The sequence below is a fragment of the Chanodichthys erythropterus genome, chromosome 14 (assembly GCF_024489055.1).
Source record: "Chanodichthys erythropterus isolate Z2021 chromosome 14, ASM2448905v1, whole genome shotgun sequence".
NCBI classification, from domain to species: Eukaryota; Metazoa; Chordata; class Actinopteri; order Cypriniformes; family Xenocyprididae; genus Chanodichthys; species Chanodichthys erythropterus.
Window position 1 is genome coordinate 1,338,173 of NC_090234.1, and position 27,223 is coordinate 1,365,395.

The window sequence follows — 27,223 nt, forward strand, 5'->3', positions numbered from 1 at the left end:
GAACCGCTCAGATTAAGAGAACTATTTAAATAAACAAAATGATTTTGCCCAAATTTGTCTAGAAGGACCCTTTAGGATATAAACTAGTAAAGATAAAATCATCCACCACTATTATTATTATTATACTATCCACATAAATTATAAACAGAATAAATATAATTGTTTGTTTTAAGGCTGTTTGTGAATCCTGCAGCTGTCAACTGTGACTGAAAATTTAGGAGTAAAATAACCCCAAAATAGAGCAACCTTTAACCTTCAGGGGAATAAAAATCAAGAACTCAGCAACAGTTTAACAGTATCCCCAGTAAAACCACAGTCTTTCAGCTCTGAAATTGATCTAGTCTTCATTTCTTTAGGCAGGTTTTGAGTCGGTTTTGTGCTGGACATTTTTACAGGATCTGGCAACCCATGACATGTACTTCATGTCATAAATGAAGGTGAAAGTACATCTTCAGAGCTGATGTTTCGCCATTATTAAACAGACAGAATTGATAATTTACCAGACAGAATATCATTAAATCTGTAATAGAGCCGATTATAAAAGTTTAGGCAGGAATTTATGTGTATCTACTCGATGGAAAAGCTGTAGGATTTCTGTGAATCGGTATGTATGATATTCTTCAACCTAAAGAAAATGAACAATGTTTCTTGTGTGTTTAATGCTGACTGTGATTGTGTAAAAGTTTAAAGATCATTTGTGTTTACATGTGACTAACTTCATGTATTTGAGTGATGGTGATCCATTTCTCCAGCTCAAGATCATTCAGATGAGTTATAAAAGCTGTTTGATTACTTTAGTTTCTGTGATTGTTTGTCACTTCCGTCTAGAGTCAGAGGTGGAGATCAAACTGTTCAGATCCATCATGGACGACACACAAACATCCAGAAATCAAGAATATTCTCCAGAACACAGGTACTTTGAGTAACTCATTAAATATCCTTTTATGTTATAGAGGAAATTACTGTCTGCAGATTTTCATTTCTGGTTTTTAAAAGTTTAACATGTACTGAAAACAATAACCCTCCTTTTTAAAACACTTTCGGTAACTGGTCTCAACTTAAAAGAATCTTGAATAATTCCACGTATAAACATAAAATGATTTCACTTGATTTTCATTATGAATATCAGGCCGCTCTGGAAGTATTATCTAACGATATGAAATAACGATTAAAAGTTTCTGCAACATCCTTCAGATTAGAAATTAAGTTCCCTTCCTCCTTTAGGTTAATTTTTGAAGACTTCACATTTACAGCATTCGAGTTTCCTAAATGTTTTAGCATTCCCCAAAGCTTTTTTGATTCATGTCTATTTTCATTTATCTTATCCTTGAAATAATTTCTTTTTGCTTCTCTTATCATATCCCTAACCTCATTTCTTCTTAATTGATAAAGCTCTAAACTACTGCCTTCCAAATCATTCTTAAACTTTATAAAACAATCATTCCTTAATTTGATCTCTATTTAACTCTTACTTTCTTATATGGAGCTACACTATCTAACCTTAATAAATAATTCCTTAAAACAAACCCAAACTTTATCAACATCTTTACAACCCAGTACGTATGACCAATCAACTTTTTCACCAAATCACAAAATAACTATAATTCTTCATCTATCTCACAGATACAGTGTTATGACCATTAAATTTTGTCTTCTGCACATTTCTACATAAATATATTAAACAATGATCACTCATAATTTGCAATTCCAATTTCAGAATCCAAAATCGGATCGACCAACCATGTTTCACTACAGCCCAGTACTGACACCTTGAGCTCAGGACATTACAGTCTTATCTCCGTGATCTTTAGGAGTAAGCTCCTGACATTGAGCCATAAGTAGACCCTTTGAGGTCTTCCTGAACTCTATACCGCAAACAGCACCCTCCTGAACTGAGCTTACCGGTTCATCCAGTTGCTTAAATTAAATCATAGACACATTTGAGAGTGTTGAAAATGATGTTATAACGTTACTCTGAGCGTTCGCTCAGCGGCTGCTGTGAGACACTGTTACACACTGCAGTAAGATAGATCGATTTTACAATATCATATTTTTATTTTTTTATTTATTTATTTTTTTTTATTAGGAGTGCAAAACTTACAACATAGGGTGAACACAAAACATAACAAAAAAACAACAACAACAACAATAAAACAGCAGTGATAGTAACAGCAATGAAAAATAAGCAGAAATGACAGATGGGTAATAGTAGAAGTATGTAAATAGTAATTGCATGTATAATAATATTTAGTGATAACGGCAACAGTAATATCAGTAATAATAATAACAACAGTAATAATAACAATAACGATACTAAAGATGGTGATGGTAAGTTGTTGTAATGAGGCAGACTCAGAGAGATCCATGTGCAGCTTTATTGTATAATCGTGGTCGTACAGGCTGGGGTCAGACAACAGCAAGGGCAGTATCAGAGACAAGACGTAATCAGGCAGACAATCAGGGCAGGCGGCAGGCAAGACAGGGTAAACCAGAGAGTAGGCAGCAATATCACAAGGCAGGCGGCAAACAGAGTCAGAGGAGTTAAGGCAGTCCAAGGTCATACACAGAGAAACTATACACAGGGATAAACGCTCAGAAATGTTAGCCGTGGCAAAACAAGACTTCGCGGAGCATTGTGGGCAGCTTTCATTGAGTCCCATAGCACCGAGTCAGTCACATTACCAATATCGTTTTCAGACAAAAAGTACCCAATTGTTTCTTTTATGTAATCACAGAATTTTATATCACTCAAAAGAGAGTTGTCAAATCTCCAATTATACGTCCATTTTTCCAACCTCAATTTTAGGTCCAGTGATATTGGGGCATGATCTGATATTAATCTGTATAATATGATATTGAGTGGACCTAACCATTTTTAACAAATTTGAATCTATAATAAAAAAATCAATTCTAGAATAAGACTTATGCACTGATGTGTAAAAAGAATATTCTCGAGCTGATGGGTTTAAATGCCGCCATATATCTACCATGTTGAGATTCCTCAAATAAGTGTGTAAAGTTGCTGCATATTTACTCTTTATGCTACGGTTTGGCTGTACATCTTTAACCGGATCAATGACACAGTTAAAATCTCCCCCAACAATCAGATTACATAAAGCATTGTCTGGTATTTTGTCGAAAAGTTTAAAAAAAAAAACACGGGTCATCGTAATTAGGACCATACAGATTGACGAGTGTAATAGGAACTGAATTTATTTCACCACAGACAATTATATATCTACCGTTATTATCAGATACCGTCTGTTTATGTATAAATGGTACTTGTTTCTTTACAATGATCGCGACTCCTCTTGATTTAGTAGAAAAATTCGACTGATATATTTGAGCTGCCCATCCTGGATTAAGGAGCGCTTTTGCTGTTTGTTTTATGTGTGTCTCTTGTAGAAATATAATTTCAGCGTGTAACTTATTAAGATGCATATACACCTTGCGTCTTTTCACTGGTTGATTCATACCTCTCACATTCTAACTCAGAAGCCTCACTGTGCCTTCTCCATGTGTTTGACCTATTCTGTTCATATGCGAGTAACTCTATGAAATGAAAAAATATTTCCTGACATCCGACGAGAATTTAATTCACACAAGCCTTTCAACCAAACTATAAACATTCCCCTTTCCCAAGAACAGCGATCAGAACACACGAATACAAACAAAAGAAATATTACCCCCCCCACCCTCTCCAACAACTAAAATGACTTAAAATGCTCCACGTTACTACTGGATCACTCACCACCGATGCAACGTAATCCTCCGTGTCCTCACCCACAAAGAGCTGTCTTTCCTTCAGTGAAGTGTACCAAACATAAATAAACTGTTTAATGAACCTCATATTTGTCCAAATTTGTCCAGTTTTTTCAAACCTTAAATTGTTTGCTTAAGTCCATTTCTTCCACAGGCCACTTGTCCACGACTCGTGATAAGTAGGTTCCAGCCTCCTCAGGTGTGTCAAAAGTTTTAGTTTCACCCTCCTTTTCGGTCACAATTAGTGTAGATGGAAACCGAAAGCCGTACCTGATTCCAAGATTCTTGCATTTTTTCTTTATTTCAGCAAATCGAGATCTCTGCTTTAACACGTCAGATGTCAGATCTGGAAAAATGTGTACCCTTTTTCCTTTATATTCCAGAGATTTCTCTCTGGCCAGCTTCAAGATTAACTCCTTCGTTTGGTAATGATGTAACCTGACAACCAACGCCCTCGGATCATCATCTTTCGGTCTCTGCAGGGCCCTGTGCGCGCGATCAATCTGGATAGGTTTGGTGAAGTTTTCCGCACCCAGCAGATTCCATTTCCATTAAAAACTCCGTAGGTCTGCCATTTTCTTCCTTCCCTGCAACACCTATCAGACGAATATTACTGCGCCTGGAATGAGACTCAAGATCGTTGCATTTATCTCGGAGTCTCTTACACTCTTCCATTATTTAGCGTACTGTTTCTCGACACATTTCAGGCGGGTTTCATGACTCGTGGTAGCCTCTTCAATTGACGTAACTCTTTCTGCCATGGTCGTCAATGTGGATCGTAACTCTGTTAATGTTTGCGTGAACATGTCGAATTTTTGGCTAAATGAAGTGTTTAAAGCTGTTATGACATCCATGATGTCTTGAGTGGTAGGAGAAGTTGAACTACCATTAGCGCCAGTTAGTTTCGACTCCCCCACGGTGTTGCTCGAGGCCTTGTTCTGTTCGTCGACCTCTTCATGATGTCTGCCATCTTTTTTTAAATGTTTTGGCATTGCTGTGGTTTTGTGGATTCTCTACTTACTATTAAACAACTTTAAGGATTAAAAGAATTGTTTCAGATTCATTTATTGCAAAATTATTTGGAGGGTTAACGGAGCTTAGACGAGAGCGGCTTTCTCCATGCGAGCCGGAACCGGAAGCCAAAACATGTAAATATTAAAGCGTCTTTGATGTTTCCATGGTTTCTACAAAATAAAACCGGAAACCAAGGGTAACGCGGGTATGACGCGATTGACAGGTGACTCCTCAGACGTCCCGGAGCCTTGGTTAAAATTGCAATTTTCTAATGATTTACAAATATTTGAAAACATTTGAGATATTGTAAGTACTCAAGTGAACAAAATATATAACACTGGCCTAGTGGTTTTTGGATATTTTACTACAAAATTCTTATGACATTTTATATTATCATGTATTTTCTACAAGATATAGGACATTCTTCTTGTGCTTTCTTTGTGGGTATTTTTATCTTATCTTTACGTTATAATGTAAAACACACATTAGAGTTATTAATTTAATGATAAATAAAGAATTGAGTTGTTGAATACAGTAATTTGAAGTATTCACAGTAATCTCTCTCTGTTTTAGTTCAGTTCATCAGAAGAGATCAGAGCCAAAGCCCAGCTGTGTGTCTATGCAGAGTGATGTGTCTATGGGTCGGCCAATAGACTTTAAGAGTGAAGATACACGGACTGCCCTCAGGTATAACATTTCTATAAAAACATGATAACAGTATGGCATTCTGTATTATCATGTATTTTCTACAAGAGATAGGACATTCTTCTTGTGCTTTCTTCGTGTTTTTATCTTTACTTTATAATGTAAAACACACATTAGAGTTATTTCTTTAATGATAAATAAAGAATTGAGTTGTTGAATACAGTAATTTGAAGTATTCACAGTAATCTCTCTCTGTTTTAGTTCAGTTCATCAGAAGAGATCAGAACCAGAGCCCAGCTGTGTGTCTATGAAGAGTGATGTGTCTATGGGTCGGCCAATAGACTTTAAGAGTGAAGATACACGGACTGGCCTCAGGTATAACATTTCTATAAAAACATGATTATAGTATGACATTCTATATTATCATGTATTTTCTACAAGAGATAGGACATTCTTCTTGTGCTTTCTTCGTGTTTTTATCTTTACTTTATAATGTAAAACACACATTAGAGTTAATTCTTTAATGATAAATAAAGAATTGAGTTGTTGAATACAGTAATTTGAAGTTATTAACATTAATCTCTCTCTGTTTTAGCTCAGTTCATCAGAAGAGATCAGAACCAGAGTCTATGAAGAGTGATGCGTCTATAGATCATCCAATACATTTAAAGAGTGGAGAAACACAGCCTGATCTCAGGTAAAACATTTCTATAACAGATATTTGAATTTGAATATGTGATACAGAACTAGGCATTGTGCTTATTAACCCATGTAATAATGTGGTGTTTTTACAGCCATAAAGCCTACAGCCTCAACACATTTAGATCAAACCTGAGGAGGAAGTTTCAGTGTCTGAATGAAGGAACAGCAGCGCAGGGAAACACAACACTCCTGAATGAGATCTACACTGAGCTCTACATCACAGAGAGTGAAAGTGGAGAGATCAATAATGAGCATGAGGTGAGACAGATTGAGACACAATCCAGGAGAGCAGCAACAGAGGACACACCAATCAAATGCAATGACATCTTTAGACCTTTACCTGGACAAGACAAACCCATCAGAACTGTGCTGACAAAGGGAGTCGCTGGCATTGGAAAAACAGTCTCTGTGCAGAAGTTCATCCTGGACTGGGCTGAAGGGAAAGAGAATCAGGACATCCAGCTCATATTTCCACTTCCTTTCAGAGAGCTCAACTTGATGAAGCACAAAACACTCAGTCTTTCAGGTCTTCTTCATGTCTTTTTCCCTGAAACCAAAGAAATATCCAGGGATGAATATAAAGTGTTGTTCATCTTTGATGGTCTGGATGAGTGTCGTCTGTCTCTGAACTTTAAGAGCAAAGTGAAACTGTGTAATATATCTGAATCAGCCTCAGTGGATGTGCTGCTGATGAGCCTCATTGTGGGGAATCTGCTTCCCTCTGCTCTCATCTGGATCACCTCCAGACCAGCAGCAGCTGATCTCGTTCCCTCTGAGTGTGTCCATCGAGTGACAGAGGTACGAGGCTTCAATGACCCACAGAAGGAGGAATACTTCAGGAAGAGAATCAGTGATCAGAGTCTGACCAATACAATCATCTCACACCTGAAATCATCCAGGAGCCTCCACATCATGTGCCACATCCCAGTGTTCTGCTGGATCTCAGCCACTGTTCTAGAGAAGATGTTGAGTGAAGCAGTGAGAGGAGAGATTCCCAAGACTCTCACTCAAATGTACACACACTTCCTGATCATTCAGACCAACATCAAACATGAGAAGGACTATCAGAAGAAAGTGAAAGATGAAGACATGATTCTCAAACTGGGGAAACTGGCTTTCCAGCAGCTTGTGAAAGGAAACCTGATCTTCTACGAGGAAGACCTGAGAGAGTGTGGCATTGATGTGACAGAAGCATCAGTTTACTCAGGATTGTGCACTCAGATCTTCAGAGAGGAGTTGGGCTTGTTTCAGGGGAAAGTCTTCTGCTTTGTTCATCTGAGCCTTCAAGAAAATCTAGCAGCTCTATATGCACACATTTACTGTACAAACGAGAACAGAAATGTGTTTGATCAAAGCAAACAAAGTTTGTTGAAAAAAAAATTATTGTTCTTGTTTCAAAATAATTCATCAAAACATGTTTCATTATCTAAGCTGCATCAGAAAGCCGTGGATAAGGCTTTACAGAGTAAAAATGGACATCTGGACCTTTTCCTGCGTTTCCTTCTGGGTCTCTCATTGGAGTCCAATCAGACTCTCTTACGAGAACTACTGACACAGACAGGAAGCTGCTCCTACAACAAAGAGGAAACAGTTCAGTATATTAAGCAGAAGATCAGGATCAGGGAGAATCACTCTCCAGAGAGATCCATCAATCTGTTCCACTGTCTGAATGAACTGGGTGATAATTCACTGATGCAGGAGATCCAGCGTTATCTGAAATCCGGAAAAATAGGAGAAACCAAACTCTCCTCTTCACAGTGGTCAGCTCTGGTTTATGTGTTGCTGACATCAGATCAGAAGATGGATGTTTTTGATCTAAATCAGTTTATTGGAGCACAAAATACAGCAGATGAAGTTCTCCAGAAGCTGCTGCCTGTGGTTAAAGAATCCAGATCAGCTCAGTAAGAAACACTGACAACAATCACTCCACTTTCAAAACATGATCACATTTATGAATTTAGCATTTGTTTTGTAGTTTGATGATAAAGCAAACAGAAGAGTGGCAGTGGTATTAAATGTGAAAATCAGTTGTTGTGATAAAAAATGCATTAGAAATGAGAAAAGGTGACTACAGCTTCTCTTTCAAAGATACAGTATCGCTTGTACATATTTCCTTTTTTTTTTTACAGATTTAGATATGAACACTCGTCATAAAAACCTCAACAATGGTGACAATCAACAAAATATTTAGATAAACAGATCAGCTCATCACAAAACAAGCTGCTAAAAAGTTACAAGAAAAAGAACAAGAATAAAAGTAGAAAATAGTAAGACAATTTGGCATCATAATTTATTATTGATGCAGTGTATGTTGAGAGCCATGAATGATTTTTGTACTGTGCTGTTACCCAGCATGCACTGCAGCATAAAGCTTTTAATTGATTGTTACCATTGATGAGTTTCATGTGCTGTTTGTTGACATCTGTGCATCTAAATAATACTGTAGTTAATAACGTCTGTGTTTTTAGCATTGTTCACCATTCCTGATTATCTAATGCTGTAGTATCACAGGGTTGGTAGTGCACAACAGAATATCAGTCATTAGACTCGAAAATTTAGCAGGATGTTAAAGTAACCTTCAAGTTACCCCATGATGACTATTTTTCCTGTTGTTCGATAAATATAACTAGTGGCCTGCATTATGATGTATGTATGTAGTTCCTTTCAGAGCACAGGTAATTCAGATTTGGTAATCTGGATCATTGACTGAATAATCTGATTTGTACATAAAATATTTGATAAACTGCCCTGGTTTGATGCTTTATGAAGAGTTATTCTATGAATTATTGAAACATTTTACACTTACGTATATAATCTAAAGGATGCTATTTAATTTTATTTTGTAGTCTTAAATTATGTCTTAAATTCAATAATCACTGAATACATCTGATGGTTTTAGCTTTGCCTCAACTAAATTACTAAACTCAAGGATTCTGCAAGTCATCTGTGCTTTAGATTATAAACTCTACCTAATACGCATTCATATTGCTGTTTGTTTTGTCCTCTACACAGGCTACAGTCCTGTAATCTCACTGCTCATTCCTGTGAGAGATTGTCTTCAGCTCTACATTCCTCAAACTCTGTCCTGAGAGAGCTGGACCTGAGTAACAATGACCTGAGGGATTCAGGAGTGAAGCTTCTTTCTGATGGACTGAAGAGTCCAAACTGTCAACTGCAGATCCTGAGGTAAATGGTTTTCCATAAAATTAACACAATGCTATCACAATAAATGACCATTAAATTTTGACATGTGCTCTTAATGAAATGCCAGAACAAAAGACAAAACAACATTTGCAGTAAAGTACTTGTTGCTCACATATCATAGTAGCCTAGTTTGTGCTGAATACAGTGTAATGAGACCTTTTTTCATTAATATGCTTATAAGCAACTCAGAAAAAGCACAAGGGCATGTCAAAACTACACTAGGACCCCAAATCAGCCTCAAACCGCAGAGGGTTAAAAACTGTTGCCAAGCCTCAGCCATGCCCACTAATCTGGAACGTATTCTAAAGAGCAAAATTTCCGAAAGTAGACACTCCTCAATGCACCGTTGTCTTGATGATCGACAAAACTGGAACAAGACAGATAGGCCATAACTCTGATGCATAGTAGTGTTTACGTTGCCAGTAGCTTCTAGGCCAGGCGTGTATGAACCATGGCGTTGAGTCCCTGCATCTCTTTAACCTAACAAGGAATCCAATGCACTTTCCTTGTTTTCAAAGGCGCTTTTTACGATTAAGAAAGCAGCCCTTAGAGTTACAGCTAATCACAGGAAAGGTAGAAGATGCCCAAGAGTTCAAAAAGTGACCGTCAATAGGGACGCGTCTGCAGCAGTCTGCAGAAGACATAAATCAAGAAGGGCTTGTTGATCGTAGGTAAGTAAAGTGGTGAGTAATATATTATATATTGCTTTATATATAGCAATATATAAAACAATTGACATAGATGAGAACTGAAGGCAAGCCAGCAAACAACCCAGCGCCATCTTAAGCACCAAATGCATTAAGGTGTGCCACTGGTATTTTTTGTTTTTGTTTTTTGTTATGAGCTCCCTGTGTTTTTTTTTTGCTAAAACAAAAGTTATTAGTTAGTTGTTTTAAATTTAAAATTATTTAAATGAAAGTTTTTAAAGGAATTTATGAGAAAATAAGAATTTATTAGTAACTAGAATTTAATGAATTTGTACGGAGCCCCACACATGCAGGAAAAAATAGTAGGCTAAATCGTGCGCACAATTTACTTATTCGTTCCCTTGATTTACTAATTCATGCGCACGATTTAGTAAATTGAGGGAACAACTTAGTTAAGCGTGAGCACAATATACTTTTTTTCCTGCATGTCATGTGTGGGGCTCCATAAATTTGACCTATTTGTAAATAATAATTTATTTATAATATGCACACATTCCCTCTTGAAAGGATGTTTTTTTCATCTCATCATATTTGAATAAAAATTTAATGCATCACGTAAACTATATTTTCAATTCAAAACAATATGAAAAAACAAGAAAATCCCGCACACTATCAACTTGCAAAAGTTGATTGACAAAGCATTAAGCACTACTTTTCAAAAGACACGTTCTGAATTGTTAAAAAAGAGGACAAAAAAAGTAAAAAAGTATTCTTTTACTTTTATTACGACCTATTCCTCTAAGTCATATTTGATATGATCCATTTTTAAAAAATATTGGTATTTGTTGTCTTCTGATCCTGAGCTGAGCACAATTTTCCAGCATCCTCCACTGATTGTATTTAAACGAGCGAAAAATTTAAAAGATCATGTATTACACGCTCGTTTTCAAAGTTGCATCTCTAGTTCTTCTCAGAGATTAATTATGGAAAAAAAATGGAAATTATCGTTGTGGTAATTGTGCGCAGTGTAACAATACAACTAAAACCTCATTCTTTTGTCACCCTAGAACTGGGAAGAAATTTGGTATTCATTCTGTTATCACTTGTGTTTCTACACGTTATTTATCTGATTCGGTGTCCTTGTGGCTTGGGTTATGTTGGAAAAACTTCACGTCAACTAAAACAAAAAATTAGTGTTAATTAAGTAAGTGTAATTAGTGTAATTAGTGTTCCCTCCTAGGACTTTTTTCCCAGTGTTAGCACGCTGGGTTTTTCTCCTAGGGGGTTTTTTCCACCCCTGGGAGTCAGCCGACATTGGCTTAATGTAGCACCATCTTGTATATGTTACATATTACCACGCTTGTTTGTACAGCTTATTTTTAACCACTTCCCTTTTTTCTGTGCTTCTAATATGTAAAGCTGCTTTGAAACAATTACCAATTGTAAAAGCGCTATATAAATAAATTTGACTTGACTTGACTTGACTAGTGAACATAAAAGTTCTATTAGAAGAAAAGATGTTAACTATCCAGTCGCTGCCCATTTCTTGTCTTTTAATCACGATGTTTCCTCCTTACGCTTCTGTGGGATTGAGAAAGTGAGTGTGCCACCTAGAGGGGGCGATATTGAACTGCTCTTACAGAGACGTGAATTGTTCTGGATTTTTACCCTTCAGACTTTATCACCTATGGGTATGAATGATGAAGCAATGTTATGAAATATGATTATTACATATATGATATCATTAATAAAATCTTTATATATTGTATTCACTCTGTATGTAATTGTGGAGTTAACAATGTGATGTGGTGTTAATGATTATTCAATCACTAATCTTGATTGGATATTGATGATTCTTCACTGTGATTTGTCATGTTTTAAATACAATGGTGTTTGGATACAATGTTGATGCCTGATGAAGATCATACGATTGAAACGTTGCAAATAAAGAACTTTTTTTATTTTTTTGCAAGTTGATAGTGTGCGGGATTTTCTTGTTTTTTCATATTTTGACTATACCAGTCTTTTTTCCTACGCAGCTATCTATGACCTACAGGTGTGCGACGCTAATTGATCATCAATTCAAAACAATGAAATTTGAAAAAAGTGGAATGGAAAATTACTGGAATTTATTAAACGGTTAAAAATAAATAATATCTACTGAATGGCGGAAATAGATGTAAATGTTTGAAAAAAATTTCTTTAATTCAAATAATTATAAATGAGTCTGTTGACTTCACTACATTAATAAAAGTAAATTAACACTTTTACTCTAGTACATTTCCACAGACACTTTTGTTAATTTTGTACAGAAAATACCTGCAAATGCAAACTGCACAGGTCAGTGTGTGATAATGACTGATCTGATTGTCAATCTAATGTCATGTTTGCTGTTGCTGTGTGTGTTTGTAGGCTGTCTGGCTGTATGGTGACAGAAGAAGGCTGTCGTTATCTGTCTTCAGCACTGAGTTCAAACCCCTCACACCTGAGAGCGCTGGATCTGAGCTACAATCACCCAGGAGATTCAGGAGTGAAGCTGCTCTCCGATAAACTCAACCATCCAAACTACAGACTGGACAAACTCAAGTATGTGAAGCTGGAGGAGTTTTGTAACAAGCTTAGCTTTAGTTATACTGCAGAGGCATTCAGTGCTTGAATCTGATTGGATGACTAATGTTCTAAGGTGTGCAATCTTTTTTCATAGATCTAAGGGTCTCATTCACTAATCATGCATCCCTAAAAATTTGTGTGTGAAATATGCATACGAACGTTTTCACAACAAATCATGATTCATCAATAACTTTCACTAAATAATTTATGAAAAAATGTGAAATGCAAAAATCATTCTTGGTGGCTTTACAAACATAAGATGAAATTTTAAACAGAGATATAGATTTTTAAATATTATATATAAAAAAAAATATTTTTTTTCAATATATTCATATATGATTCATATATGATTCAATATATATATATATATATATATATATATATATATATATATATATATATATATATATTCAGAAAAGGTGCATTATAGCTGAAGCTGTGAGGTAGCTCTGAATAAAGACGCAGATACACATATGTACAGCTGCTTAATCAGAGGTAATGCCTGTATAAAGGGTGTCTATTGCATTTGAACTTGTTTTGCTGATGGCACTCTTGGCTCGGGGATCTTGGTGCGTGAATGCATCTTTAGAGAGCATCATATTTGCTGAGAGTGACGACATGGTTTGGGTGTGTTTTATGTGAATTACTTTCCTTGGGCACACAATCGCTCATTCAAAATACTCTGAATTTATCAACATTAGAACAAGGTAAAGAAAAAACTCCTGTGTGTACGCACATGTTGTGAATTAGGTGGAAAGTTTTCATAAGAAGTTCAAATGTAAACAAGGCAGTACACAACACATTGTGCATATACAGATATGCAGGTATATATAGGTTTGTGTATGTCTGTGTTTGGTCTACAATAGAATAGAATACAAATTACACATTGTTTACTTAAACATAATCTTTATTCAATTTAATGCATCCTTGCTGAATACATTTTTTTTCAATAAGAAAATCTTACTGACTCTGAACTATTGAAAGGTACAATATATTAAAATGTTTTATAGAACAATGATCAATTCTTACCACATCAGAACACATTAAACCATAAATAAATCCTCTCGGACACATCAGTTGATCTCCTCATGATCTCTGATCTTCTGGATCTTCTCCTCTTTCATCATCGCAGTCTCCAGCATTTCAGAGCCTCGACTTGATCAAAGTTTCCACTTCTGATGCTGTGGCCTGGAAGTTTTTTCTTCCAGTGTCTAAAGTGAGAAGAAAACAACAATTAACATGTAAATGTAAAAAACAAAACAAGGTTGTCTCAAGTGCAAAGTATACGCTTGTGTTTTCCTACTGTTAGGACATTTCCACCTGATTCAACATCATTTATTCACTACCATTTTGATGAATTAATAGAAAATTCAGAAGTTACCTCAGAAATCTAAAAAGTTTCCTTGTGACTGTGTGTGAATGTGACTGTGTGTGTTTTCTAGTGTGGATCATGGAGGAGAGATCAGGATTACAGCAGGAGTACGCAAATGTAAGTACACACAGTGCTTTACCCACATTATTGACAATTCCATTCATTGATACTTGATATTCGTGTAACATTACAGTTTTTTTCAATTGCTAACGATCATTTACCAATACTTAAAGTACTTTTTCTAAACTCTTAACACAGCAACACTCCTACATCACACGATTAGCCAAATAGTTAATTTTCTGCCCAAAACCATATTTTGTTAAATAAACACAAACTCTACATTTCAAAACACTAAAAACCTTTTTCAACACATACTAACTATCAAAACACAGCAAACCTGATTCAAAATCGAGTCGTTCTGTCAAACACTAGCACTATTTTTCTATCAAACATGAACATATAGTCAATCAATGACTGTCAAAATACTAACAGTTGATGGCATTATGAAAACTGCATTACTGTCATGTTTCAGTTCTACCTGGAGAAAATATGAAAGTTTTTATAATTCAGTTTCCTTTTACTGCAGTAATAGTAGAATGCTTACATGTGATCCAATCAGAGTTGAATGTGTGCATTCTTGGCAGCAGAAGTGAGTCATTATTTTATAGAATATACAGTAGAAAAAGAGAAGAAGAAAGTAGGGCAGCAGGTCAGCTACTGGTCAGATGTGTCTCCTATGCAGAACTTCAGTTGATCCCTCCGTTGAAATCTCTTTCTGGGGTTGGGTGTGTGGTGTTGATGTTGACCCATAGAGGGTGGGATGGTAGTAAAGGCCCCAGTATACTTCAAACGAAATCGAAGAACGAACTGATGTGACATCATTTCAAACAAAATCAGGCCAAAATGAAGTTCATTTTGTGTTCTTTTTGGAAGTTCGAAATGGCTTGCCAAAGCGAACTTTCAGGAAAAGTTCGCTGCAGCTGCAAAACACGTTCGTACCACCATTGGTCAGTGACGTTAACGTAACAGGAGGTGTGCGCTGAGGCTCCGCCTTCACTCGCGTGGGATGCGTATTTTCGGGTGAAAACACGAACACACTCGATAGCTGCTTAATTGTAGAAAATTAAGTTGTGCTTCTGATGAAATGAGGCACTGACACTGTTTTTCATGGTGTGGCCTCAACAGACGGATGTTCTGCTAAATGTGTTTCGAGTTTTGAAAATGTGACTACAGATTGGACAACAGTATGTTAGCAACTGAAAAAAACTGTAAAATCATTAACCTGTCCTGAGGTGAAGCAGAGGTAGTCTTTAAAATCACGTGTTTTAAACAAGAAGCTTCACAGATTGTGGACGAGGTAGATAGCAGAACTATAGCAGAAATTATTGAGATTTATTGTTATTGAGATTTTTTTTTTAAAGGCACAAACATTCACTCACACACACACACACACACACACACACACACACACACACACACACACACACACACACACACACACACACACACACACACACACAACACTGACTGACACACTGAAGAAATAGAAATCTAAATAATGTGCTTCATGTGGTTATAAATTAATTGATTTTATTCAAATAAAAATGTTATTTAAATGTTTGTGCATCAACATGAATACATTGTTACACCAAAAAAAGAGAAGAAATAAAAAAAAAACCTAAACACAAAGGTGGGATCAGGTAAACAGCTCTTTTACAGTTGCAGGTTAACACTTTTTACAGTGCAGAGTAAATCAAAAATACATTAATAACAAATAAAACAAAATTACAAATCCTGAATTGGAGAAAGAAACAAGACAATCCCTCTGAAACTGTCAAATTGAGAACTGTATGAATTGTAAGAAAAACTAGAATGTACATTTCCTGAAGAAAATGTGAATGGTGCTTGCAGTGGCAAAACTCGGCACTTGGTTGCTAGGGTGTTTCTAGGCAATTGCTAAGGTGTTCTGGGTGGTTGCTAGGGTGTTCTGAGCAGCTGCTAGTCGGTTGCTATGGTAACATGGGTGGTTGCTAGTGTGTTGCTAGGCAGTTGCTAAGGTACTTGGGGTGGTTGCTAAGGTGTTCTGGGTGGTTACTAGGCATTTACTATGGTAATCTGGGTGGTTGTTAGGGTGTTATGTGGTTGGTAGTTGTCACAGATGGTTACTATGGAGTTTTTATAAAATTCTTAGCATGTTTTTAACCCGATTTAGCACTTAGCTAATGACTATTAGCATGTAGCTATTCACCGCTAGCATGGGTCAAAAGAGCCAAACTCCATGTCTCTACGATGCTCTGATGCAGAGATATAAGTCTTGCTAAACGGTTGCTAGGGTACTCTGTTTGGTTGCTAGGGAGTGGCTTTGCAGCTGCCAGTGATGATACTCCAAAGGCTGCTTGTCAGTGTAAATGATGTAAACCAACCCTATGATGTTCAGATTTGAAGATATCCCTCTTTGGGTTTGGGTTGCTAGGGTGCTCTAAATGGTTGCTAGGGCATGGCTAAACTGTTAGCAGGCTTAAACTAATAGACTGCATGTGTGCCCAAATGAGTCAAATGGGGGATTTTTTGATTTTTAGAAAAAAAAAACTTTATTTTGCCAGACAACAAATCACTGAATCAAATACATTCAAATTAGTAACAAATCAAAAATTAAATCTCCCTCAATTACAGTACAAATAATATTACCATAACACCACTGCAATTTAAAAGACTCAATGTCATTCATTAGTTTATAGTATTTAAATTCAACATCAATCCTAGCCTTTATAAAAGATTTAAAAAGAAGTACAACATCTTGACCATGTCTGTTCTCCATTCTATTTCTTCTTGTGATATAAATCGCAAGTTTGGCTTGTCCAACAATAAAGTTCATTAGCTGCCATTTTATTCTCTGTTTTTGACAATATTTTGATCCTAAAACAAACACATTAGGAGTAAATTGTTCCTGACATCTTAAAAACAAATTCTTGAATAAAATAAAAAGTAATCTCAATCTAATACATTCTGTAAAACAGTGAAAAACCGTTTCTCTTGCTCCACAAAAAGCACATTTTTTCAGCAACATCTGAATTTATAACAGAAACAAAGGCATTAACTGCTATAGCCCCGTGCAAAATTCGCCACTGCAAATCACCGGTTTGTTTATTACACCACTTTATTTAAAACTTTAACGAAACACCTATAAAACAATTTTCCTGAAACCAAACCCAAATCAAAATCATACATCCCTTTTAAATCCAGAAGTATGCTAAACATGCCCTTTAAATCTGGTGAAATAACATTTTTTGGAAAGGGATCCCTCCTATCTGGAATCAGACTTCCATTACCAAAATTTTGCAACAAGGTTGATTCTTCCTCTGTTAACCTTCCTTTCCACATTTAAAAAAAAAAAAAAAAAACTCAGTTTGATGTGAAGATCTCTGGCCTAGTGCAGAGGCCAAAGCAGATACATTCCTTAAGTCAGGTCCTGCCACATCAATTAACCCTCTGGAGTCTGAGGCTGATTTGGGGCCTGGAGAAGTTTTGACATGCCCTGACATTTGTGCTTTTTTCAGTTGTTCATAAACATATTAATGACAAAAGTGTCATTACACTGTATTCAGCACAAACTAGGCTACCATAATATGTGAGGAACATGTATGTACATGTTTGTATTTTTGAATGAATAATGTTTATGTGTGGTTATTGAAAAAACAAAAAACTTAAGTCACTGAAATAAGGCCAAAAAATATATATTAAATCTGTGTTCACAATACTTCTGGGTATTGGAGGTTGTAGACTAGAGTTTTTGCTTCAAAATTATGTAAAAATTATAATGCCTACTTGTTCATATAAAACAATATATTGATTTAGTTTTTGTAAGACACTTTTTGTCAAGAAACACAGTATGCGTGGAGGCGTGAATCATCATGAATAATGGGAATAATGGGGCATTTACACCTGAGAAGACAAAATAATCACATAATAATGACCTGAAATGACTTGCATATTACAGTTTTTCTTGATTGTTTACACACATTTTCTGAAAGCATGCCTCATATTCTCAAAACTCTACACACAAATAAAAAAACACACACACAATGGGCAAAACTCCTCAATTCTCCTGCAAAATGAAACTTTACATTCAAAACAATGTTATTTCTTCTCAAAATGGTATTTTGTTTTCAAATGACACACACAAACCATCATATGAATAGACATTTATAAGAACCAGTTGAACACTGATGTGCTCTATGTAAAACACTATGATGAATGGAAAACACTTTTCCATTCATCATAATGACTTTGGTCTTTATTTGGTTCAGTGTTACATTTACTACAGACAGTAGTATATATATATATATATATATATATATATATATATATATATATATATATATATATAAAATAGTTTTTATAGTCAGAACACACAAATACACGGTAACAAATATATTTTATTTTTCCAACAAAAACCATGTACAGTGCACATCCCAACCAACGCAAAGTTGCACATACAGTACAAAACAACAGAAGAATTTACTGTATACAGTTACAGTAAAAAAAAAAAAAAAAAACTATGCTGCCCCGCCTCTGTTTCCATTGTTGGCATCCATTGCTCCAAAACAGAAGAGCTCACCTGTTGCCCTTTTATGCTAAAGCTCTGTTTGCTAATTGTAAAAATGTGTGACAGGTGTTTGCCCATGTGATGAGTCAGTGTGCATATTTGAATGGCAGTGTGTTCCTTGTGAAAACAAGAGATTTTTCTGCCCGAAAATTGTGCCAAATGCAGAGAATTGTGTGTAGTGTTTTGAAAAAAGTGTGTTTTAGAACTGCAATGTGAGTGTAAAGCAGGAATTGTGCTTGTAGTTTAGCAGAACTGGTTCAGGGGGTTGGTGCATGAGTTACATGTTGTGGTCATTGTGTCTCAAGTACCAATATTTGTTTGTAAACAATTAAGAAAAACTGTAATGAGGCCTTTCAGTCAGGTAGGCTGTGAAAAAGCCCTCTGTAATCATGTCTCAGCTCAATTTAAAATAATGGTATTCTATTAGATTCTTTAAAATATAATGTATTTCTGTGATGCAAAGTGTCTGAACAATTATGTAACCTCTATGGCATTTCATATAGGCTTTTAGCTTAAAAGCATGCACATTTGGAGAAATATTGATGGATTCTCATATGTTTATGTCAATATTATATATTGAGGAGTAATATTTATTCAATTATCATCACTATAAGTGCTGGATACTGTGTTTTCAATTCATATTTGCAGCCAGAGGGCGCTCTGTACACCTTTAGGCCACAAATTATTCTAAAGAAGAAGAGGACATTTCAGGAATGGTGTTTTCAATTCATACTTGCAGCCGGAGGGCGCTCTGTGCTCATTTAGTCCACAAATGTGCACAGAGAGAAGAGAACATTTCAGGAAGTAACGGCATGTCTTCCAGACTCGCTAACCATGGCTTTTACATCCAGATAAACACTTTTCAAGACAATAAATACATGATTGAGACGATGTATGCCTGTATTGACTTGAGAATTTGTGTCTGAATAGCGCTCGCTCCGTGGACGTGGCCGCATTAGCGGATAATGAGCTGAATCACGGACTTCTGACATGTCTCTTTTCATACAGATTACATAAACACAGCATTTTTGTTTTCGATATGACTTACATGGTGTAAAACCTTACATTTCAACATTTCTTAAAACATAAGTCTAAATTTTTTGTGATTAGTATTCACTAAGTTATAGTTCATTTTCTGAGAACTATCACATTAAACTTTGTTCAGAGGGAGAGGACAGATCATGCATCATTTTAGTTTTCTTTATTTTGCAAAAAGCACAACATTTTGTTTTTACTCCGAGTGTTTACAAATAAAAGAAGATATTCTATAGTTTCAATTGATATATTACTTATGTCTCTATGTCTCTATAATGCCGGCGCGTTATCAGACCTCAGGGAGTTAAACGTCTTACTTTTACCATACCAGAGCCACATAGCCTTTGTGTGAGACCTGGCAAACACTCATTTGATAAATCAAAGCGAGCTCCTTTAACCAAAGGCTCTTCGAGCAACCAAAACAAAGATTCTGTTTTACAATCCCTGGTAAGATTAAAATGTCCCCACATTTTAAAAAAGTCCATGGTAAAAAGAGGGTAAATCCTTTAAATTCAACTGTCTATGATCCAGAAGCATCAAGGTGCAGTCAAGTCCAAGTCCATCAGTCTTCTGTAGAATAATCTGGGCAACTTTTCTCCATACCAGATCTTCAGGTCCAGTTAACAGTCTTTGGATAAATTGCAAGCGAAACATTACTAGTCTACTTGGAAAGTGCACCAGTCCTTGACCTCCTTCATCCACAGGCAAAAAAAGTACACTTTGAGGAACCCAGTGAAGCCGATCCCAGTAGAAATCCACAAACATCGCTTGCAACCTAGAAAGCCAACCGGGAGGAGGGTCCACACAAGACAATCTGTGCCACAAAGTTGAGGCAGTCAGGTTGTTAATTATTAAAACCCTCCCTCTAAAGGAAAGCTGTGGATGTATCCACTTCCACTTCTTTAATCTACCCTCCATTTTTTCAACCACCCCAACCCAATTTTTTCCTTGCTGGACAGAATCCCCAATAAAAACTCCAAGGTATTTGATCCCTCCTTTTTTCCAAGTTAACCCACCAGGCAATAATGGTGGACCGTTCTCCCATTTTCCAACAGCCAAAGCATCACTTTTACTCCAGTTCATTTTAGCAGCAGATATAGTACCAAACTCTTCAACAATTTTAACCAAAGTATTTTTTCATGTCATTCTGTCCATTAACCATAATCATTACATTATCAGCATAAAGGTGCGGTCACACTGCACTTTTCGTTCCATTGACTTCCATTCAAACGCATGCGAATGCGTCAGACCGGAAAAGCAAGCTCGTGCGAAGAATTTCGCATTTCGCTGCGTTCCAAAGTTCAAGTTTGGTGAACTCTGACCTGCGAATTCACATCACGTGAAGACGTGCAACCAGTAGAAGATCGATTCGTCACGGCATGACCTCTTGGCTGAATTAAAAGAATTATATTTTTGCAGTAAAGTCAAGTAGGTTCTATATTTTTACATTTTGAATGTATTGCTTTAAGTTATGTGTTGAATTCATGTTTATAAAAAAGACGTTGTAGACCGTGACGTCATATCACGACCGTTACAGCATCCGAATAAATTTCGCACGTTCAAAGTCTAGTGTGACCGCGGCTATAAGCTGATATCTGATGGTGCAAATTGTTATGAGATAATAGTAAACCTTCTATTTTAGAACGTAACTTATCTAACAACGGTTCAATTGCTAAAGAGTACAGCATTCCAGAAAGTGCACATCCCTGTCTAATGCCTCTATTAACTTTAAAAGGGGCGCTCAAACCACCATTGATTTTTAGCATACTTTCAATATCCTTATATAACACTTTGATTAATCCAATAAAACCTGGGCCAAAATTTACATTTATATTTACATTTATTCATTTGGCAGACGCTTTTATCCAAAGCGACTTACAAGTGAGGAATACAACAAGCGAGTCGTCATGACGAGGCAAATAGACATAAGAAGTGCTTGCAATACAAGTTTAGGCATTGCTCAGAGTATCATAAAGTACAATAGAGAAGGATTAGAGGAAGTGAAAGGATAGGAATAAGAAGTTTTTTTTTTTGTTTTTTTTTTAAGATGAGGTTAAGTGCTCATGAAAGAGATGAGTTTTCAGCTGTCTTTTGAATATTGCTAAGGATTCTGCATTCCGGATGGAGGCAGGAAGATCGTTCCACCAGCAAGGAACAGTGAACGAGAATGTCCTGGAGAGTGATTTCGTGCCTCTCTGTGATGGTACAACAAGCCTTCGCTCCTTTAATGAGCGTAGGCTTCTGGTAGGAGTGTATCAAATCAAAAGCATTCAGAGTTTTCCAAAGGTACTGGTGCTCAACTCTGTCAAACGCTTTCTCTTGATCAATGGAAATGAGCCCTAGATTGATACCCAAAAGGCCAACAAGTTCTATTATGTCCCGAACAAGAAACATATTATCCGAAATAGACCTACTAGGCACACAATACATCTGGTCAGGATGTATGACCTGCCCCATCACCTCTCTCAGTCTGTTGGCCAGAGCCTAAGAGAAGATTTTCAAATCCGAACACAACAAGCTCACTGGTCTCCAGTTCTTAATTTCTTGCAGATTGCCTTTTTTGGGTAGAAGAGTAATCACAGCTCTCCTACAACTCAGGGGTAGAGAACCCTTAGCTATGCTCTCCTTGAGAACATCCAAGAGATCCTCACCCAACACCTCCAGAAAGGCTTTATAAAATTCAACTGGAAGACCATTTTTCTTTCCAAATTAAAAAAGAACTTGGATGGGCATCCATTTGCGTAAGATTTTGATAACGCGACCTGACCAAAGCTCCCTTTGCCTTCAACCCTAGCAGGTCTGCAATACATAACTTTTTGGACTTAAGGGCATCAATACCACTCTGCTCTCCAGTGACCTCTATCAATGATTGTAACTCTACAATTTCAGCTTCAAGTTTTTCAATTTTTGTGTTATATTTTTAGAAACATTGAAAGTATACTGTTGACATAACAACTTTATTTCAACTTTCCCACAATCCAACCACTGGCGCAAATTCACAAAACACTCTTTTTTCAATTTAAATTCCTTCCAAAAGAAAAGAAAAACCTCTTTAAACTTTAAATCACTCAACAGAGACATTAAAATGCCAATAGGCACTCATTGACCATATATTTGCTATAAAAGCTTTACATATAACAATAGCATGATCAGAAAAACCAAAAGGACAAATGTCACAGGTTTTCACAATATTAAAATGATGTTTAAAGCAATATAATCTATCTAATCTGGCCAAAGAAATTAAATTGTCTCGAGTATGTGCCCACGTATATTGCTTATCATTTTTATTCAAACGCCTCCATATATCACACAACTTATGAGTTTCAATCAAAGTTCGTATGGCTGCATGAGGTTCAGCATGATTCCGATCTAGTACATAATTCTCTGTGCAATTAAAATCACCACCTAAAAACAAATACTCATCAGAGTTACAACTTTGCAAAATCCCATTAAGACTATTAAACAAACAAACTCTCTCAGCACCATTAGTGGGAGCATATACATTAATAAACACAACATTAAATCTTTCAAATTGTGCCTGTATAAAAATAAGTCTGCCAGGAATTTCATATTTGACCTCAGAGAGCATAATACCACTCCTTCCCATTTTTTCCTCCAATCAATTTAGTTTAAACCATCACTATGTGTCTCCTGAATGAACACAACATCAATTTGCTTTTGTTTTATTAATTCAAAAAACAGTGCCCTTTTATATACATCTCGTTCCCCGTTCATATTAAGAGTGCCTACCCTCACCACACTCATAAGAAAGAATGAGAAAAGGAGTGGTCTCAAGACAAACTTCAGCATGTGTGAGCAAAAAAAAAAAAAAAAAAAAACTATGTTGTTTCAAAGCCATCCTCTGCTTGAAGTTCTGTTCTCAGTTTTGCAGCAATTTTCTTTAATCTATATATTTCTTGAACAGTAAACTGTTCTCCACCCTTGCTTCTCATTACCACTCCAACAGAGTCAACAAACATTTTGCGGTCTGAAAAAAATCTGTAACCTGGACATTCTTCATGTTTTTTGTTCTTTGTAAAAAAGACCTAACCCTTCCAAAAGAATAAGCACTACGCCTATTCCTTCTATTATCCCAAGCATCACTATCAGAGTCTTCAACAGTACTGCTTTCAACATCATTACATGCATCAACTTGTAATTCTGACAATTGTTTTGACTTTTCATCCCTTCATTATTTTCACTTTGTTCCTTTTCCTCTTAACAGAAGGCATTTTGAAAAGTGCATCATCACTCACATACTCTGCATTATTTTCATCATCTTTCACCAGATCAGCTGTTTTGTCAATAACATTTGAGGTTTCCCCCTCTACCACTCCTGATTCTTCCATCCTTGCATCACTTGTTCCAGCTTCTGCTGTAACACACACACTTTCAGCCTGCTCACGTTTGGCTGCCCTAAAGGCGTCATCATTTACAGCTGCCTCGTTGGCCGCTGTATCGGCCCTTGCATCGTCAGTCTGTTCTGGACACAAACTTCTAATGTGCCCTTCCACTCCACATTTAAAACATTTCATAGTCTCAGAACTTGCAAACACAACATAATCAAAGCCATCGACTTTAAATTTAAATGCCACATTTATTTAATCCAATTCACTTTTTAATACCATGTAAACTTGTCGTCTAAAAGAGACCACATGCTTAAGTAAAGGGGATTTACAGCCCAACGGAACGACTGCGCTCCTCAGTTCACCTCAACTTACTGTTGTTACCCTCAAACTTAATTCCACAAAAATAATATATGCCAGACACCAAAAACAAGTAATAGGGAGAAAAAGAAAGAGGACTCACTCTCCCCGTAGAACACTCACTCTCACACAACGCTGCCCACTCACTCCGCATGCGCACAGAGAAAGAGAGAGAAAGGGTTCCTCAGGCCCTGTGTGTGTGTGTGTGCGTGTGTGCGTGTGAGTGTGTGTGTGTGTGTGTGTGTGTGTGTGTGTGTGTGTGTGTGTGTGTGTGTGTGTGAGTGTGTGTGTGAAAGTGACAGTCGAGAGTGACGTAATGTTCGTGAATTAGAATTTTTCAATGTTAGTCTATGGGACTTTTTTAGCTGCTTTTTCATCCTCTGTCTGAACATCGTTGGTCCGATTGCTTATGAAAGTCAGAGCACACCTCTCTCTCCTCAGTGATCTGGTCGATTTGACTCCTCATTGCTGGAAAGACTTTCTGAACACACAAATGATGTTCAACAAAACACTGTTTCATGGAGTCTGTAATTATTGATCAGTGATAGACTTTGTCTTTTCTATCGTGCTGATCAAACTTCTCTTTCTGCAGCTCTTCATTAAAATCACACTGTTTTGATCCTCCATTTTATTCTGGAGCGTTTCTTCACAGCAGCTGCTCTTGGTAACAGACCTGAGAGTCGATCACCGAACTGATGGAGGCTTTAAGATTCACAACTACAGATGAGATTCTGTGAGAGAGGAGAAGATCCTAAATCAAGTTCAGATCTGAGACAAATCCTACATCAACTCCTCAGATTCTGGAATAGATCCAGACCAGAGCAAAGCATGCTGGGAACTGCCCAGTTTCAGTTCGTTCAACACAAATGATGAAGTGAACTTCAGTTTGACGTGTTTAAGTGGATTTACTCCATTAAATCAGGACAGAATGTGCAGTAATTGTGTGCTTTAACTCATTTTAATGAAGTTCATTTAACAAGCAGCAGAAATCATGTTTACAGTGTAGATTAAAAGATGGACAGATTGATGATTCCTGATTGTGATGTGTTTTGTCTCCAACAGATTCCCATCGGATCACTCTGGATCTGAACACAGTGAATGAATACATCCATCTGTCTGAGAGGAACACAGTGATTACTAACACTGACCCAGAGCTTCAGTCGTATCCTGATCATCCAGACAGATTTGATGTGTATCCTCAGGTGTTGTGTAGAGAGAGTGTGTGTGATCGACGCTGTTACTGGGAGATTGAATGGAGTGGAGTATATGTGAATATATCAGTGTCATATAAGAGCATCAGCAGGAAGGGAGGTGGTGATGAGTGCTGGTTTGGATATAATGATCAATCCTGGAGTTTGTTCTGCTCTCTCTCCAGTTACTCATTCAGACACAATAACATAAAGACTGATTTCTCTGTAAAGCCCATCATCATCAGAACAGTGAATAAGGAGGATTACTATAGAACAGGAGTGTATGTGGATCACAGTGCAGGAACTCTGTCCTTCTACAGCGTCTCTGGAGACACAATGATCCTCATCCACACAGTCCAGACCACATTCACTCAACCGCTCTATCCTGGGATTGGGGTTTATATTAATTCATCAGTGAAACTGTGTTGATGAATCAGAACAGACTGACGAGAGACTCTACCCATAATGCTTTGAGCTGATGATGAATCAGTGACAGTGAGACTCTACCCATAATGCTTTGACCTGATGATGAATCAGTGACAGTGAGACTCTACCCATAATGCTTTGAGCTGATGATGAATCAGTGACAGTGAGACTCTACCCATAATGCTTTGAGCTGATGATGAATCAGTGACAGTGAGACTCTACCCATAATGCTTTGAGCTGATGATGAATCAGTGACAGTGAGATTCTACCCATAATGCTTTGAGCTGATGATGAATCAGTGACAGTGAGACTCTACCCATAATGCTTTGAGCTGATGATGAATCAGTGACAGTGAGACTCTACCCATAATGCTTTGAGCTGATGATGAATCAGTGACAGTGAGAGTCTACCCATAATGCTTTGAGCTGATGATGAATCAGTGACAGTGAGATTCTACCCATAATGCTTTGAGCTGATGATGAATCAGTGACAGTGAGACTCTACCCATAATGCTTTGAGCTGATGATGAATCAGTGACAGTGAGACTCTACCCATAATGCTTTGAGCTGATGATGAATCAGTGACAGTGAGATTCTACCCATAATGCTTTGAGCTGATGATGAATCAGTGACAGTGAGACTCTACCCATAATGCTTTGAGCTGATGATGAATCAGTGACAGTGAGACTCTACCCATAATGCTTTGAGCTGATGATGAATCAGTGACAGTGAGACTCTACCCATAATGCTTTGAGCTGATGATGAATCAGTGACAGTGAGACTCTACCCATAATGCTTTGAGCTGATGATGAATCAGTGACAGTGAGACTCTACCCATAATGCTTTGAGCTGATGATGAATCAGTGACAGTGAGACTCTACCCATAATGCTTTGAGCTGATGATGAATCAGTGACAGTGAGACTCTACCCATAATGCTTTGAGCTGATGATGAATCAGAACAGAGAGACTCTACCCATAATGCTTTGAGCTGATGATGAATCAGTGACAGTGAGACTCTACCCATAATGCTTTGAGCTGATGATGAATCAGTGACAGTGAGTCTACCCATAATGCTTTGAGCTGATGATGAATCAGTGACAGTGAGACTCTACCCATAATGCTTTGAGCTGATGATGAATCAGAACAGAGAGACTCTACCCATAATGCTTTGAGCTGATGATGAATCAGTGACAGTGAGACTCTACCCATAATGCTTTGAGCTGATGATGAATCAGTGACAGTGAGACTCTACCCATAATGCTTTGAGCTGATGATGAATCAGTGACAGTGAGACTCTACCCATA

At 36.9% G+C, this 27,223-nt stretch overlaps 1 protein-coding gene across 2 annotated transcripts; it reads left to right on the plus strand.

Moving 5' to 3' along the window:
* The first annotated feature begins 489 nt into the window (after positions 1 to 489).
* Positions 490 to 26,130, plus strand: LOC137036297 (NLR family CARD domain-containing protein 3-like). Of its 2 annotated transcripts, XM_067410389.1 has the most exons (10): positions 490 to 604; positions 831 to 913; positions 5,350 to 5,463; positions 5,683 to 5,796; positions 6,017 to 6,118; positions 6,216 to 8,024; positions 9,136 to 9,309; positions 12,387 to 12,560; positions 14,027 to 14,073; positions 25,366 to 26,130. In XM_067410389.1, the coding sequence occupies exons 2-10, from the start codon at positions 864 to 866 to the stop codon at positions 25,920 to 25,922; spliced, it is 3,141 nt and encodes a 1,046-aa protein (XP_067266490.1). In that variant the 5' UTR covers positions 490 to 604; positions 831 to 863; the 3' UTR covers positions 25,923 to 26,130. The 2 variants fall into 2 exon arrangements, with proteins under 2 accessions (XP_067266490.1, XP_067266489.1); XM_067410388.1 differs by lacking the exon at positions 490 to 604 and having other exon boundaries at positions 806 to 913.
* Positions 26,131 to 27,223: the final 1,093 nt, after the last annotated feature.